This window comes from Lissotriton vulgaris, chromosome 12 (genome assembly GCF_964263255.1).
Source record: "Lissotriton vulgaris chromosome 12, aLisVul1.2, whole genome shotgun sequence".
Taxonomy (NCBI): domain Eukaryota; kingdom Metazoa; phylum Chordata; class Amphibia; order Caudata; family Salamandridae; genus Lissotriton; species Lissotriton vulgaris.
Genome location: NC_141700.1, coordinates 750625295 through 750643614, shown reverse-complemented (window position 1 = coordinate 750643614; position 18320 = coordinate 750625295). Strand labels below are relative to the sequence as shown.

Genomic DNA, 18320 nt, shown 5'->3' with positions numbered 1-18320 from the left:
TAGCTGCGTTGGACAGCGGTTCCCAATTATCCTTTTGAATTTCACACTTCCTATTCCTGAATTATTGAAAAACAGAATTTGTTATATTGTCGCCTCTCTGTCTGTGCAATTGTTTTTTGATATTGGGGTCTTGGGCAGCTGACCCATGGAGTTGGACAACACATGTATGCAGAGTGCAGATCCTGTCGGGTGGTGTAGTTGGGCATACCTTTGTTGCCATTGTACTGTGTAGTTTCAGAGTTTACAATGGCATAAATGTTTTTTTCTATGCATAAATCCCATTTTAGAAGTCAGTAACTTTTTTTTCCAACTCCTAAAAGGTGTTTAGGAATGAATAAGGACTTGCTATTTGCAAGGTGTGTGTTGCAAGTGTCCCTTCCAATTTGCGATTCTTATTCCTAATTTTCAATGTTTTAGGACAAAAATAGATTTGGAAAACCAGTAAAGAATTACGGATCCTCAAGTTGGGGTGGTAGCCCATTTTAAAAAGGGAAGGGGTTGCCCAGGAGACACCTTTCACTTTATGACTGTAAAAAGAAAAACATTTGTTGGGGCTAGGCAGTGGTCAATGGAACTACTATCTATTCCTGAACAAACCTTTTAGGTTCAAATCATTTTTTATTTGAAATCTGTACCTCAAAAACAAATTATTCATCGCAAATGCTGTACATCCAATAGTAGCAAGAAACATTTGAAAGGCAAAGAAACCCCTAACTAGGGTGAGCATAGCAGTCCGATACCCATCCAACCCATGACGGCACAGACTTACAAAAGATGCTACGTAGTGCCGACTAGTTGGAATCCCCGCCTCCCACTCCCCAAACTCCCTTTCCCCTCCCCTCCCCTCACCCACCCGTCCAGTGCTCATATCCGACTCCCCCTGTGTCCTCTCGCTCGGTCCTGATGTATTCATCCCCTGTCCCCCCCCAGAGAGGCCTACTCCTTGGGTCCTGTGAGTCGTAACAAGTGGAGATACCTCGGGCAGGTAAGTTCTCTGAATTCACTAACCAACAGTGAGCGAATGGCTGCCACAGTCCGTCATACAGATCTATTTCTCCTGCTACGGTAAGTGACATCTTCTCCATCCCCAACACACACCACAGCCTGTGCAACCAACCCGTAATGGAAGGGATCGTAGTGGTGCGCCAGTGCGCCAGGATGTTCTGTACCGCAGATCCTAGGGCGATGGCCATCTGGCGTCCCCTGCGTGAGCGCAGAGGGTATGTCAAGGGGTTAGGGAGCCCTAGTATGGTGTAGGCAGGGAAACGAGGCAATTCTGTTTGAAAGTGCGGGTCAATGTCGTCTATCACCTGTGTCCAATACGATTGTATAAGGGGACAATCCCACAAGAGGTGGAGCAGCGTGCTTGTGTGTCCGCACCTCCTCCAGCAATTTTTGTCTTTACTGTGGTCCATCTCATGTATCCGCTCCGGGGTGTAGTACCAGTATGTGGATATCTTAGTTAGAGTCTCTGTGAGCCCGGTGTAATATGCCGAGTGGCGTGCCCTGTAAGAGATCTGGTCCCATTCTTTGTGGCTCAGAGTCCTGCCCAGCTCTCGCTCCCACCCTGCCCGGATTATAAAGATGTGCTGTTGGTGGTTGTAGAAATTTGTAGAGATCAGATATTAATTTAGTGTTAGAGGTGCGGGATAGTAGCCATCTCTCATATGGCTGAAGCTTCCTATCTGCCGTCTCTCGCACCTGTGGCTGGAGGGCCCAATGGCGGACTTGAAGATATCGCATCCGCTTCGTCTCGGGGAAGTTATATTCCTGCCTGAAGAGTGGAAAAGGGAGTACACCGTCTGGACCATAGACGTGGCAGAGGCATCGACATCCCACCGGTCGCCAGTGGGTGTAGGCTCCCTTGGCCATGCCCGGGGTGAAGTATGGGTTATCGACCAGGTGTGTGAGCGGCGAGGGAAAAGTGGTGAGTTCATGTATGATGTTAGTAGCGTCCCACACTTTTAGTGGGACCCGTGTGATAAATGAGGCATAAAGATTAGCCGGTCGGAAGGCTTTGCAAAGGAAGGGGATCTCCTGGAGTGGGCGCCCTGCCACTGCTTGATCCTGAAATAGCCAGTGTTTTTCTGACTCCCACTTGCTCCATTCCACCAGATAGCGTAGTTGCGCCGCCTGGAAGTATTTGTGCAGATCCGGTATTCCCAGTCCTCCTGCCTCAGGAGCCAAAGTAGACAGTGTCCTCTTCATTCTCGGTTTCCGACCCTGCCAGATGAAGCGGGCGAGGTCAGTCTGTGTTTGCCGAATCCAACCCACAGGCGGCTGCAGCGGAAGCGCTCTAAAGAGGTATAGGATTTGGGGCAGAACGGTCATTTTGACCGCCGCTATTCTACCTAACCACGAGAGGGGGGGGCGTTTCCAGCACCCCAGCTCCTCGCGTATCTTCCTTTGAAGCATACTGTAGTTGGCTGCCGTCATGGTTGTGAGTGTGGGAGTCAACTGAATCCCCAGATATGGCACCGTGTCTGCTGACCACTGGAGGGGAAAGAGGGTCTGTAGGTAACCTTTGTAGAGGGTCTTAGGGATAGATCGAGGGCCATCGATTTGTCCGTATTCATTTTAAACCCGGCCACTGCCGTAAAGGCACCCATCTCCGCCATGCACGCTGGCAGGGCCGTCCGCGGGTTGTCCAGCGAGAGCAGGACGTCGTCTGCGTAGAGACTAATGGTGTGCGTATAGCCACCAAACTTTATCCCCGTCGCTGTCTTGTTTTGGCGGATCATCTGAGCGAATGGCTCCATATAGAGAGTAAAGAGCAGGGGTGACAGCGGGCATCCCTGCCTCGTGCCTCTCTCGATGCCAAAGCTCCGCGAGCTATAGCCATTTACTCGGACCACTGCCGTAGGGAATTTATAACAGTTAAAAATGAAGGTGCAGAACTTCTCTCCGATGCCGACTTTCTTCAATACCATCTCTAAGTATGGCCAGTGAACCCGGTCGAACGCCTTTTCGGCGTCAACCGCCAGCATCATACATTCTCCGGGGATCCGGGAGGTCTTTTCTATGAGGTGGGCAACCCTTTTAGTGTGATCTACCGTCTGGCGGTCTGGGACGAAACCCGCCTGATCCGGGTCTATAAGCCCCGGCAAGTGGGGGCCTAGTCGGGCCGCCAGGATGCTCGTGTATAATTTAAGGTCTACGTTAAGTAGTGATATGGGTCTGTACGATCCGCATTTGGTCCTATCTTTCCCAGGTTTTGGGATGACCGAGAGGGACGGTAGCAGAAGGTCAGGGGGGATGGCGCCTGGTTCCGAAAAGGTGTTAAAGAGATGGGCGAGTATCGGCGCCAACATTGTGCAGAATGTTTTGTAAAAAAGGACAGTGAAACCATCTGGCCCTGGGGCCTTCCCCAGCTTAAGTTTGGCAATCACAGAGATTACTTCCTCAATGCGGATATCCCTGTCGAGGTATTCCACCTGTGAAGGTGCTAGAGAGGGAAGTGTAACAGAGTCCATGATAGTCGGCCGCTGACTGACCGTCCAGAGGGTCACCGGTATAAAGAGCCGCATAAAATCCACGAAAAGTTTCCGCGATCTCGGCGTCGTCTGTGACCATGGACCCGTCGGGCGGGAGAGTTCTTTCACTGTCTGTTGTTGGCGCACGACTCGTAGCCTGCTTGCCAATAATCGGCCGCATCTGTCCCCCCAGTGTAATAGGCATGTCGCAGCCGCAGGGGTGCGTATTCCGCCCGATCCATATCTAGTGCTGTCAGAAGGTGTCTGGCTACTTTAAGTTGTTTCCATGTCCTAGGTGCCCCAGTTCGCTGGTGCATTCGCTCCAGCTCCTGTACCCTCTGCGTGAGTTCGTCCCGTTTACGTTGCCTGTCTTTATTCTCCACAGAGAGAGCTAAAAATTCCCCTCTGATAACCGCCTTCATGGCCGCCCATTGTGTCGCCCGCGTCGTGTCATTGTTAGCGTTACGAAGCTGGTAGTCTTTGATAGTGTCTTGAATCTGTTCACCACATCTTTCCTCTGCAATAAAGTATCCTGAAGACACCAAACCCTGGGGGAACACGAGGCAGGTGGTAAGGTGAGGGTGGTGGTGACTGGTGCATGATCCGAGAGCGAGAGCACCCCTATCTCCGTCGAGGTGGACAGAGTGCAGACTGGGCCAGTGGCCAGAAGATGGTCTAGTCTGGCGTAAGTTTTGTGTGCATTGGAATAATAGGAGTATTCCCTGTCGTGTGGGTGTGTGCGGCTCCAAAGATCGTGAAGATCCAGTTCAGCCAGCTGATCTGTGCAACTTGAGGAGAATGCTCTGGTTTGGGGTGCGCGTTGTGCAGACCTATCCAGGACTGTGTCAAACACTATGTTGAGATCTCCCCCCAGTATGATATGTCTATCAGGCGTGCCCGTGACATCAGTAAGGGCTGAGTGTAGAAAGAGTTCCTGGCCTTCGCTAGGACTGTATATAGACCTGATTCTAAACAATAGACCCCCCAAGGCAAAGCGGTATGCTAACAGTCTCCCTCTCCGTTCCGCGCACTTATGTAGAACCTCCCCTTTAAATAATCCTGCCACCAGGATCACCACCCCTGCAGTCTTATTGGGCCCGAGGAGAAGAACTGAATTGGGAATTTTCGGGAGCGGAGTCTATGACAGTCGCGGGCCATCAGGTGGGTTTCTTACAATAAGCAAATGTCTGCCCGGGCGTTCTCTAATAGGGACAGAATTGCACGCCGCTTAACAGGATTGTTTAAGCCCCGCACATTCAGGGTTAAGATCTTAAGGGTTGTAGGTGGCATGGTGAACACTGGAATCAGACCTGCTAGCCCCCGTGTCTGGAGGGGTGTGAGACGCTGGAGCATGACCTAGACCAGAGTAACCGGAACGGAGCACTGGACAACCCACCCACCCCCCGTCCCTCCCCCCCTGTGGATAGCAACTGATCAACCTCCTTTCTTACCCTTCCCTCCCAATCTTTAATCTCCACCCCCCCAACTTCCCGACCCCTACTCTCCCTAGCCCCCGCACACCTTCCTCTCCCGCCCTAACCCCAAACTGCAAACCATAGTCCAGGTCTTTCAGAACCAGTTCAGACCTGTGGTGAAAAACGTCTAGAGGGTAGTGTGGCAGTGGCGACCCCGCTGGCCCCCCCGCCCGTCCCCCCCCGCCCGTGTGGGCAGAAAGCGAAAAAGGCAAACCCCATTTAGATGCTGTTTCAATGCGTGTTTGTCGTGTCCTTGGATACTTCTTGTATAGCAGCCGCCTGTTCCAGGGCCACCGTCGTCGGGTCTGGTTTCATTTCTGCTTTAGGGGACCGCCTGCGCCCTACTCATTGCCATTCTCCTCCAGACCTCCGCCTGGATCTGTCCTGCGAGGCCCGTGGTGACGTGGTGTCTCCTTTCTCCTCCTCCCCAGGGTCGATTCCCAGAAGCTTACAGGTGTCGTGGAGGGAGCGGAGCTGGTGTAAGGTCCCCTTCCATTTGAAGACGAGCCGGAAGGGGTGGCCCCAGGAATATGGGACCACATTGTCCCTCAGGAATGTCGTGGCTACCCTAAATGCTCTCCGCTTTTGTAGGGTGATGGCGGAAAGGCTGTGGTACAGTGCCAATGGGTGACCCTGGAAGTGGAGGGGCTGTTTCCTTCGAGCTTCTAGGAGGATCCTTTCCTTCAGAGGGAAATCAGGCAGAAAAGCTAGTATATCTGGCGGGGGGGGCAGATGCCCGCCGTGCCGGGCCAACTCTATGCGCTCTATCTATGCGGATCTCAAAGTCTGCCGTTTACCCCAAGATGTCTCTGAACAATCCCTGCAGATATGTGGACACGCTGTTCCCTTCCGCTTTAGATGGCACTCCCCGGATGCGGATGTTGTTCCTCCGGGAGCGGTTCTCAAGGTCTTCCGTGTGTGCTTGAAGATCCACCTGCTGCTCCTGGAGACGGATGACCTCCTGCCTGAGAAGTTCCACCTCCTCGCTCCGTGCCTGGTCTGCTTCCTCCACCATCGTTATCCTTTCTCCCAGGCCATCCACATCACGTTGCTCCCCATCCAGGTCCTGCTTCAAAGTTTGAAAATCCTCTCTGAGGGAGTTGAAGAGGGACTCGAGGAAGGACTTGGTGATGGGCGCTTCGCTATCTTCCTGTCTCGTGCCACCTGTCGACACCGGAGAGGATTGGCTCTTGTCTCCTTTGGCAGTACCTTTAGTAAGCATGTCTGGGATTGTGCGAGACCCCTTACGTCCCATGGTGGCCATCACGTCTTCTAATTCGTCTGGGTCCAAACTGAGGTGATCGACTGTAGCTTCCCCAGGTGGCAGGGTGTGCTGTCACGTCGTCTGTGGTTCTGTCGTATCTTATGCAATGGCAACGGAAGGCCCCGTCTCTGTGGTGTAACCCCTCCAACGTCTCGAAGTGTCCCAATGACTTAGCGCTAAGTCATTGGATATAACTACTCCTATTGCGATAGATTTCCGAATTGGAGTCTGATCAAATCCTTTCCAACTGGCGTTTTTCATCTCTTTTTAATTGGAATTATTTTCCTTGATTTCTTTCCCACAGTCTGTAATGATTTGATGTGTATAATTTGTGTTTTTATTGATGCTATATTGTTTTTAAATATATTGTAATAAAATGTAAATTTTTATGTAAACTTATCACCTATATTCCTTTATTCCTGGCCTGTTGTCTAAAAATTGAATATATATGTATGAAATGTTGCGGGGAATAGCTGTTGCTATGTTATAAGTTCACCCAAAGGGGAAACGTGTTTTGACATTTTGTCTTTTGGTACCCTACCCGTTTGGAATTTGGCTCCCTCTCTTTTATTAGAGAGACCATGTGGCAGCCAGATACCCCAACACTGGCTGGGGGGTTCCCCGGAGGCACTAGATGTGCAGTGTCTCACATCCCGCCAGCCCGGTACTCACTGTCCTCTTCTCTCGGCGTCCAGGCCCCCCTTATCTCCTGGACCGCCGCAGGTCTACTTCTTTCAGCCTGTTGTAGGCCTCAGACCAGGACTTCTATTTTCGCGCCTGCTGCCTGGCGCCCGCCTAAGGCTGCCATTTCCGCCCACGGTCCGATTACGCTGCCTGCCAGGACCCACCTCCCAGACCGGCCGATCTTCGTTGCTGTCGGTGTTCCACGCCCAGACCTCCAGCCAGTGGCCGGCGCCCGCTCCTTCCTTGCCTTTCCGGCTCCGGGTCCGCACCTCGCTACCGGCCCGAAGCCGGGGCCTCAGTCTCCGCGGCTGCCGCTGGGTGCTCACAGGCGAACGCCACCGGTGCTGGCGAAATGCTCGTCGGGACACACCGTCTGACCCCGGGTCCCGGCCGCCACTCAGGTCGCGCTATGCCTTGCTTTTGGTGTACGGTGTGGCCACCGCAGACCCAGGACAGCGGCTGCCTCCTCAGCACATGGCTGCCATTGCTCCTCCGCTCTCCGCCCGGTCACAATTCTAGGTAATCTGCAGCCGAACCAGAGCTCTTCCGTTCTCCACCGTCACCCAGCATGAGGACCGCAGGGCACTCGGTACGATTCAGCCACTTGCTGGTGTGACCAAGGGGTTTGCAGGCAATGATTAAGGCTTAATGGGGTCCAGGGCCGAGGAGCCTCACGAGCCAGCGTCTTTTCAGGTCGCCATCTTGGCCACGCCCCCGAACAAACTTTTTAAAGGTTTAAAACTTTTGTTTTTTAAATGCAGCCAAATGGGCGGCATTAAAATAAATCTTTAAAAAGTGATCATAGACATGATGGTCTGCTCACCCCAACGAGCCATCATCCCTGTAATGCCCTCCAATCTTAGTGCGTCTCAATTTGTGACCTACTTCGTGACTATTGATCAGGTAGGTCAGATTACATCCCACTATGATTCTGAATTTTATTAACTCGCCTTTAGTACATTGTTCGATTTGCAAAATTCCACAGTGGTAGCAAAAATACTAGCCTCAATTTACAAGCAGTATATTACATCAGTGTTTCATACAGCTCCCCCTTGGTGCCACAGATGTATGAGGTATGGGAAGGTGTATGGAACACTGCCAATACTGTGTGCTAGTGGGGGAAGCATAACATAGTTTTTCCGGTCACTGTAAAGGAAAAGAAAACATGTTTTCATTAAAATGTCACGAAATACTTAGCGTTGGACATGCAGATCCTTCACACACGAAGAATTTTAGAATATAGACAGATGCTAGTAGGTTGCAAGATTAAATCTCCATCATGTTTGGCTTTTTCTGAATAGGGTTAAAGGTTGTGCTCTCTACAATGGTATGTGTAAGCCTTTGCAAGCAAACACATACTCATTTTTATGTGACGCAGGGGCATATGTATCAAACGATTTATTTGTCGCAAACGCTGCGATTCGCAAAAAAGCAGTGTTTGCGACAAAAAAATCGGAAAATGTGATGTATCATTTGAATCGCATCGCAAAATTAAGGAATCACAAAGTTTGCAATTCCTTATTTATTTATTTATTTAGTGTGTCTTATATAGCGCGTGGCTACCCCAACGGGGTGTCCCGGCGCTTCTGAGAGTGTAAATAAATCTTACTCCTGAAGGGATCAGCAGAAAAGTAAAGTTTTTAGTGCCTTACGGAAGGAGGGCTCCTCAGGGATCAACCTGATGGCAAGAGGAAGTTTGTTCCAGTAAGAGACGGCACAGACCTGGAAAGTTTTCCCTCCAGAACGAGTTTTATTAAATCTGGGAGAGATAAGAACATTTTTGGTGTCAGAACGGAGAGATCTCACATTTTTATAAGGGCGCAGACAAGATGTCAGGTAGGCAGAACCTTGTCCTTTCAAAGCCCTGTGAGCCAAGATTAGGGCTTTGAATTCGACTCTCTTCTGGATTGGTAACCAGTGAAGCGAGCGCGGTGAGAGGAGATACGCTCTCTTAGGCAAATACCACACACCAAGCGCACCGCTGAGTTTTGAACTGTCTGTAGACGAAGGCATAAACCTACAGACAGCCCGGTGTACAGACCGTTGGCATAGTCCAAGTGAGAGGTGATCAGTGCTTGGACTATGGCTCTCCTGGTGTTATTAGGGAGGAAATTGATGATTTTTTTTACCATCCTAATTTTGGAGAAGCAAGCCGCCGACACTGTCTGTACATGGTTGTGTAAAGAGAGGTTGGGATCCCATCTGACGCCCAAGTTTTTTATAGATTCCTTAGGCGAAGGGGGGGGGACTCAAGTCATGTGGCCACCAAAGGTGGGGGTCCAGGGGAGATGGCTGATGGAAAAAAAGGACCTCCGTTTTCCCTGCGTTAAGTCGGAGGCAGTTGTTATCCATCCACAGTGATATTTTACGCAGGCAGTTTTTTAGAGGATCGAAAGTAGACAGGGAGAGTTTATCATAGGCGAACAAGAGCTGGATATTGTCCGCATACGAGGTGGCTTTGATTCCGCCTGGGCGATCATCTCGGCAAGCGGGGAAAAATAAACATTAAAAAGAAGAGGACTTAAGGAGGAGCCCTGCGGGACTCCCCACTTGAGCGGGCGGCTATTGGACTTGAACGGGGGAGTGCAGACTGCCTGAGTCCTGTTGGACAGAAAGGAAGATAACCACCTCAAGGCCTGGCCTTGAATACCCTTAGAGTGGAGACGATCCAACAGGACAGAGTGAGAGACGGTGTCGAATGCTGCCGACAAGTCAAGCAGCACCAACACCGCCCTTGCACCTCCATCGAATTTCCAGCGAACAGCATCGGCCATCTCTATCAGAGCTGATTCCTTCATTTTGCGTCAGCATTTAAGGAATCGCAAATTGCGATTCCTTAAATGCCGTGTATGAGGCACCCAAGTTGTGCGATTTCCAATTAAGAAATCGCAAATTACCACCAACTTGAAGTTGGTGGTAAATTGTGATTTCTTTAGGGCATGTATGTGCGCCATATGCGTGCACATGTAAATTTCAAGGGTGCATCAGGGTGTCCTTATGACACCCTTGAAATAATTCTCAATTTGCGATTCTCAAATTGCGAATCGCAAATTGAGACTAACTTCCCATTCATTCCTAGGGGCCTCCTGGCCCATAGAAATGAATGGGAAATTATTCCTTAATTGTGAATTCGCAATTTTCTATTCGCAAATAAGGAATAATAAGAAATCGCTAAAAAATTGCGATTTTTTTAGATACATACCATTTTGCAATTCTCAAATAGCGATTCTCAAAAAATCGCTATTTGAGAATCGCAAATAGGTATTTTGATACATCTGCCCCTTAGACCTTTATTTTTCTGTCTTGGTGTCTTTACCCATCAAAAATTGGGAAAGCTTAAAAACAGCTAAGCCTCAGTAATAAATATTTTAAAAACGATACACTTCTTTTCCCCACAGGTCAGCATTGAAGCAGTGTTGCAACGCATCTGATTGGCTAATTGTGACACAGGAGAATGCACCTCTAGGTCAGACTATTGTCTACGAAGCAGCACCAAACAAGAAAATCATCGTGACAGTGGAGATGTTCAACCTCTTCCCAAAGGTAGCATAACTGGAGAAGGAAGCAGGAGAGGGTGGATGCATGATTCCATCAGTTGATGCATGGATGAATAAATATGGGCTGGGCGAATACATTAATTGCTGGATGAATGACGAGTACTAAGGGGGGATCAATGAATGTGGGGATGGATGAATAAATAAATGTATTAATTAATGGATACATAGATGCATGAATGGGTGCTTGGGGTGGATGGATGAGTGGTAAATAAACCACCAATATGCTACACAAAGTTACTTGAAGGCTTTGGATTTCTAGCAGATGTTTATCTGTAAGTAGTTGTGCATCTCGTATATAGCCTCCCTCCTAGCTTGTCACTAACTATAAATGTGTATTTGCATGTGATACATATTTCCCTGGCAATCACAGGCGTAATTCTTTTTTCTATGAATAGTTAATTTCACTATATATATCTATGCAACCATGGCTTTGTCTTTCACTAGTGGCAATCTGGCCTTTGCTTAAAGAGGAGGATACCTTTATGGTGGCCTAGGAGCCCCTTCCGCCTTTACAAGAGGGGGCTCTAGGGAGCAATGGCTGTACACCACCACATATGTGGGGCACAATCAGTATCCCCCTGGACCACATTTTTTGCTATTAATCCCATGTTTGTGACACAACACAGATGCAATGGCGAATGCTGTTACCCCATTCAAGTGAGGGCATATTTCCTTGTGATGGTGCCAGCGCGATCCATGCTATAGAAATGACTACACAATCACCTGCAACCCCTTCTACAATCCCAAAGTGCCCCGGGAACACAAGATGCGGCTGTAAATACCCATTGCACCCTGTAGTATGGGGGTGAGCTAACAGACCGAGAAAGGAGACATTGAGAGTGATTTTTAAAAGGTTTATCCAGAAGTCCAAGAGAAAGGACCCACAGCGAAGTATCCAGTTGCTCAGGAGAAAGGTCAGAGGAAATGGACATGACTTCCAAGAAGAAAGTGGAACGTACCACGATTTGGTATGAATCTTAGAATGTTACAGTAACTAAGGCAATGACCATACATAACTTTTAACAGTAACCATAGACTCACATAGCGTAAAGAACACTACTTAATTTCCCCTCCATACAAGGAAACAATGACGATAAATCATAATCCTTAAAACACACTGGTAATTTCGAAATTCTTCTGGCACAAGAAGCCTTTTGTTTAGAGGTGGAGTCTGAGACACCTGGACACAGCAACCTATCAGGTAACACAGTTTGAGACACATCAGAACACAACAAACTATTTATTTATTTATTTTGAAAGTTTTATATAGCGCGGACAAGATCCTTGCGGATATCAGAGCGCTTTACACAGAAGGGGTACATGAAGGAGCAGACTCAGACAGGTAAATCAAATGAGCAAACAGTACATCGTCTGACAGGTAGATCAGAAGGAGCAAATAGTACAATCAAGTAAGTCATGCATCGGGTGCAATATGAGCTAACGATCGGTGCATTAAAAACAAGTAAAAGTATAATACTGCAATAAAAGGCATACATTCGCTAGTTGATAATAGTCTAAGGAGGCCATTTCTTAGGGTGCTATATGAGCTAACGATCGGTGCATTATAAGACAAGTAGAAGTATAATACTGCAATAAAAGGCATACATTCGCTAGTTGATAATAGTCTAAAAAGGCCATTTCTTAGGGTGCTATATGAGCTAATGATCGGTGCATTATAAACAAGTAGAAGTATAATACTGCAATAAAAGGCAGACACTCGTTAATTAATAATAGTCTAAAGAGGCCATTTCTTAGGGTGCTATATGAGCTAATGATCGGCGCATTAAAGCAAGTGGAGGTATGAAACTGCAATAATGGCAGACATTCGCTAATTAATATTAGCCTAAAGAGGCTTTCTTAGGGTGTGTTCAAGTAGTGAAAAAGACTAGACCAAGATGGCCGACACAGAGAGAGAGAGAGAAGCCAGTCTAAGATGGCAGCCAAATTGTAGGGATTACAGAGTTTGGTTTCCCTTTCTACTCTGGGAATGTCGAGTTAGTCCATCTTCCATGTTGGTTGAGGGGGAGAGCAGAGTTCAGCTTCTATGCTGCTAGATGGTGGCTTATCTCTATTTTGCTGCTCCCTGACCGCGTTGGTATGTAGCTTCATGGTCATCTGGTGGGCAGGGGGGCGATTCATGGCCCCAGCCCTATTAGCCAATGGAGAGTGAAAAGCCCGCGAAAACACCAGTCACACAAAGACATCAGTTCACAATTCCGGGCAAAGCGCAAAAAAAACGAAAAAAAAACCTGCATGAGTGCCCAAGATGATGGGATTGCGAGTAGTTGCCCTTCGAGTCACCCCTGAAGCTGTTCAAATAGTTTTGTGTGCTGTATTCCAGGCAGAGAATGAGAAAACCTGCATGGGTATTTGGGTAAACAGTTCTGCGTGCAGTCACCTCACAAGTCACCACTGACGCTGCTGCTCACATCAGTCTTCTCCCTAGTTGCGCGGTGGTTGCCCCCAACACACAGGCAAACAGGGCATACCGGCACTGCGAGGGGGGAGGGGGGAAGCCTCCCGCCAAAATGCCGCCCCAAACATCCAGACAATGGTACACCGGAGCCGTTCCAGATGCCCCCCGTTTCATACTCACCGAACCACTGGACGGCAGGGGGGGGGGGTTGGGGGGGAGGCCTCCCGTCGAAGCACCACTGAGGACACACCACAGGGCACACCGGAGCCGCTCCAGACGCCGACCGCTCTGCTCTGAAAGAATCCTTGGGAGGGGGGAGCGCTCGTTCACCCGCGCCGGCTCAGCCAGCGCCGTCCCCCGTCCCCGTGACACTGATCGGTTGGGCACACCGGAGAATCCGAGAGGGGGGAGCGCTCGTTCACCCGCGCCGGCTCAGCCAGCGCCAGCCCCCGTTCACCCGTCCCCCGCTACACCGATCCGTTGTCCGCAGGCAGGGCACCTCCGCATCCAAGAGGGCAGAGGAGTGCAGCCGCCCGACAGGATCCTCCCAGGCGTCCCCAATGGATCCGACGACTATCTGAGGCGGGTCGGGCACAACTCAGCTCCAACCGTCCTGGGCTCCGGCGGGCTGCAGGGGTCACCAATTTATCCGCCAGGTTCAATGCAAGCGACGGCGATCTCCAGGCGTGTCTGGCTTCTCCAGTGACACGCCACAGCTCCAGTGCAGTCGACCTGGGTTCTGCCGAGGCTGCAGGCGCTCCAGCCGTCACTCTGCAGGCACTTGTTTTGCCGCCATAGTTCGATCACTCCTGCGATGTTCACGTTCAGTTACAGTTACACGTTTCAATCAGTTACGTTAGTTTTTGCCGAGGGTGGTGCGTGCTAACAGGGATAATTCCAAGAACTGGATCCCAAGCACACAGGAGCTCCGGAGCTCCGGACCGGCGCTCCTACCAGACGGTGTCCTCCGGGTGCACTTCGGGGACAGGTGCATTAGAGACACGGGGCGAAACATCACTTTTAACCAAACTCTGTGGAGCTCCTGCGCAACCCCTGGAGGGACGTAACTCATACAACACGGAATCCTCATCAAGAGGGGTATGTGTTTTCTGGTAAATCCACACTTGTGCAGCAAAGATAGGTACCAAATTCCTCTTATTCCACCAACCCCTGCCCTGCAGCAGAACAGCGGGCCGATTCACAGAACTAACTTCAGACAAAATCCTAAACTTACTACTTTTGGTATTCACAGAAGTTAGGATTTTGTCTTAAATTTGTCTTAAGACAGACTTAAGACAGACTTAAGACAAAAACCTAACTTAAGTCTGTCTTAAGTCTATCTTAAGTTTGTCTTAAGACAAACTTAAGACAAAATCCTAACTTCTGTGAATACCAAAAGTAGTAAGTTTATGATTTTGTCTTAAGTTAGTTCTGTGAATCGGGCCCAGCATTTTTACTTATATGTTCAACTCTACAGGGAGGGGAAAAAACAGACTCCCCTTTCCTGATCTTAACAGGTTTCTTGATGAGAATCCAGGAGCTCACCGCAAATTCCCTTAGAGAGACACGTTTAATGATATCAAAATAGAGATTCTGTTTTTGTTGTTTCAAAAGTACACTTTTCTGCAAAGAAGGCACAGGAGCATTTGTTGGTCTCTCGAATCAGTCTGTGCATCCAACCAACCAGGTATAATCTCAGAACTGCTCTTCCTCCCACTTAACAAAGGGAGTGAAAGCAGTGGTTGAATGTGGGGTGGTGTGATAAGCCTTTGACTTTGTCTCTCAAAAATTGTTTCACATCAAGACCTGAGGTTAAGGCAGACTGAATACCCTCCTTGAGGAAACGGTTGGCCCTTCCCACCAAGCCATTTGCGGAAGGGCTATACAATGCAACCTGAAGATATTTTACATGCCTCATTTATGAGGAAACAAAATGGGTGCCATTATCTGTTATTATTTCCTTTGAAGTTCCTTCAAGAGAAAAATCAGCTAGAAGAAAACCGACTGGGTGGAAGATGACTCGACAAAAGAAAAATCCACTTTGAATAGTAGTCAATAAGAACTATCAAGAATCTATTGCTGGCAGGTAGAAGGTTGAAAGGACCAGCAAAATCTAAGGCCACCTTCAAGGTAAACAGTCATAATATTGATTCCAAAATATAGAATGGACATAATATCGAAGTAAAAATATAGAATGGACAAAATATCGAATGGACACAATATAGTGGTTAAAAATATCGAATTGAAGGTAAGTAATATCGATTGTCAAAATATAGAAGTCAAAATATCGAAGTATACAATACAGGCATTAAATATATCGAATTTGTAATAATATCAATTTTTTACAGTGTTTTGTATGTTAGTATATGTGTGAAAAGTGTATATTAATTTTTGTTATGTATGTTTAATTTATTTTAAGTAATTAATTTTATGTTATTTAATTTTTGCGTAATTTAATTCTGTAGCGGGTTGTGGGTTTATAGGGGAATAGGGTGGGAAGTAATTTAATTATAATACATTAAATATAAATTTTTAGCAATTATTATTACATTTTAATTACATTTTGCTTTTTAGTTCTGAAGCGGGTTGTGGGTTTATAGGGGAATAGGGTGGGAAGTAATTTAATTGTAATTAAGTAAATATTTATATTTATTTATTGGTATTTCTTTTGAATTTATTGTTAATTTTTAATTGGTAAATAATTTTTATTAATTGGCAATTAATTTTTATTAATTGATTAATTGTTAATTATGTTAATTTTTTTAATTTATTTTCCGTAGCGGGTTGTGGGTTTATAGGGGAATAGGGTGGGAAGTAATTTAATTGTAATTAAGTAAATAATTCTTTTTATTTATTGGTATTAATTTTAAATGTATTGTTAATTACTTTTTAATTGGTAATTATTTTTATTAATTGGTAATTATTTTGTATTAATTAAATATTTGATAATTATGATAATTGTATTAATGTATTTTCTGTGGTGGGTTGTGGGTTTATAGGGGAATAGGGTGGGAAGTAATGTAATTGTAATTAATTACATGTTAAAAATACTTTTTGTGTGTTGATAATTAATTTACTGTTAATTATTAATTGGTATTGATTTTTATTATTAATTAGTTTTTGTTATTGAAAATTAATTAGTTGTTAAATAATTATGACTAGGTTATTAATTTGTAATAACTAATATGTATTTGTATTTCTAATGAATTATTACATAATATTAAATTGGTTATTAATTTCAGATAATGTTTTATTGGTATTGATATTTAATTTATTTTTAATTATATATTAAATCATTACTTTCCCTACTGTTAAACTCACTGGAGTGGGAATAGTAATTTTTACACTTCCATTATCCAACGCTTTCCCTACTGTTGCACTCTCTGGAGTGGGAATAGTAATTTTTACCCTCCCGCTATCCAACGCTTTCCCTACTGTTGCACTCTCTGGAGTGGGAATAGTAATTTTTACCCTTACGCTATCCAACGCTTTCCCTACTGTTGCACTCACTGGAGTGGGAATAGTATTTTTACCCCTATGCTATCCAATGCTTTCCCTACTGTTGCACTCACTGGAGTGGGAATAGTATTTTTTACCCCTACGCTATCCAACGCTTTCCCTACTGTTGCACTCACTGGAGTGGAAAGATCAAATTTTACCCTCTTGCTATCCTACAGTAAAATATTGTAATTTTTTATTAATAACTTAAATTAATTATATCTTAATTTTAAGGTTATTTGAGTATTTTTAAGTATGTTTTAGTTAATTATATTTATTATTTCATTAATTTTAAATTACTTTTAAGACATTTAAAAAAATTCGATATTTTGACTGACTATATTTTTTACAGACTATATTTTGGATTCGATATTTTTGTACTTATCTGTTTGTAGATAGGAATTCGATATTTTTGCATTCTATATTTTGGCGAAGATATTTTGGTAAGTCTATATTTTGTCATTCTATATTATGTCAGTGACTCGAACCATAATACCTCTGGAATCTAGAATGCTTAGTATTTTGTCCAGAATCAAAAAGATCTCTAATCTCGGTAAAGATAACAATGTCATCATGGAAGGCTTGGACATTCTTGAGGTCTTTAAAAAGAATGTTCATATCCTTCTGAAAAACACTCGCCGCTGAGATGAAAGCACAAAAGATAGTCTCAAATACTTATAAGCCCCAAAAGGTGTTTTGAATGTGGTGATCTCTTGTGTGTTAGCATTCAAGGCTATCTAGTGGCAAGCAGAGTGTAAATATATCGTGAAAAAATACTTAGCTTGACCTATGTTAGATAACATTTCCTGAATGTGAGGGAGCAGGTGACAATCCCATTCTAGGTCAGTTTATCCAACAATTTATCCAAGCCAGCATGAACGCTGATCGGGACAGGCCTGACCTTGTGGACAATAGGCGCTGCATTGGTTTTCAATCTTATCTCATGTTCTAACCCCTTAACAATTTCTATTACATCTTTGAACACACTTGGAAATTTGCATCTCAACCCAGACAGAATATCAACATTGCAATCATCAGTAAGGGAAAGTAAAGGCATGTCCCCAAGTACAATGGGGTTCTTGTGACCAGGTTTAAGATGTATGCCCAATTTTGCTAGATCGATCCAGCCAACTTTATCCCTTTCCTTACTGGCAACATACATCTTAGTATAAACAACTCTGCCTAAAATTTGCAAGTCATCATGGAAAAATCCCAGGAGATAAATGTCCTTGTCCAAAGGCCTTGGGACATGTCAGGGGCGTTCAGTTTGAAAGAGGCTGAACATAACGAGTAGAAGGTGCTGTCTGCCAAAACCCTGATAGGGGCACCTGAGTCGGCCATGAGTGGGAGAGACTTACCCTCAATCACAGCTTGACAAAAGGGACCCACCCCCTTAACAATGTCCTTATCATTACCAATGGTCAACACCACACGAAACAATTGTAGGAACAGTCCCGAACATCAATATCACTCACATTCTTGCCACAGAACTCCTGAACATCAACAATGTGTATTATGGCTTTATCCGCAGCATTCTGAGATCCACTTACTAGTTGGAAATGTCCAAACTTCCTGCATTTAACACATTTCTTCCCACTAGCAGGACATGAGGGATTGTTGCCTATGTAACTCTTTGAGCCACAGCAATAACACACTGCTAGCTTTCTTCCATCTTTACTTGACCTGATGGTAGGGATAGAATTATCATCAGTTAAAACAGAAATAGGGGAACATCCTTTGTGGCTAGCCAAAGCTTGAGTGGAACGCTCAATTGTCTTGGCTGTGTCAATTACTTCAGAAAGAGGTGGATTTCGACAAGTAAGTAGTTTCCTGCATTTCTTATGAGAAGCAGTTGAAAAGAAACTGGTCCCTGATATATGCGTCAACTGAGTTTTCAAATTCACAGGGTGTGGCTAAAACGCACAGGACAGCCAGAATCAAACAATTCTCTAG

The 18320-nt window shown here is 46.0% G+C and overlaps 1 protein-coding gene across 1 annotated transcript in view; it reads left to right on the top strand.

Moving 5' to 3' along the window:
• Positions 1-18320, top strand: part of LOC147678579 (alpha-2,8-sialyltransferase 8F-like) — a 165581-nt gene that overhangs the window by 63899 nt on the left and 83362 nt on the right. The window contains exon 4 of the mRNA XM_086946603.1: positions 10295-10439. Within this exon, the coding sequence (XP_086802729.1) occupies positions 10295-10439 (145 nt within the window). The remainder of the gene's footprint in view (positions 1-10294; positions 10440-18320) is intronic.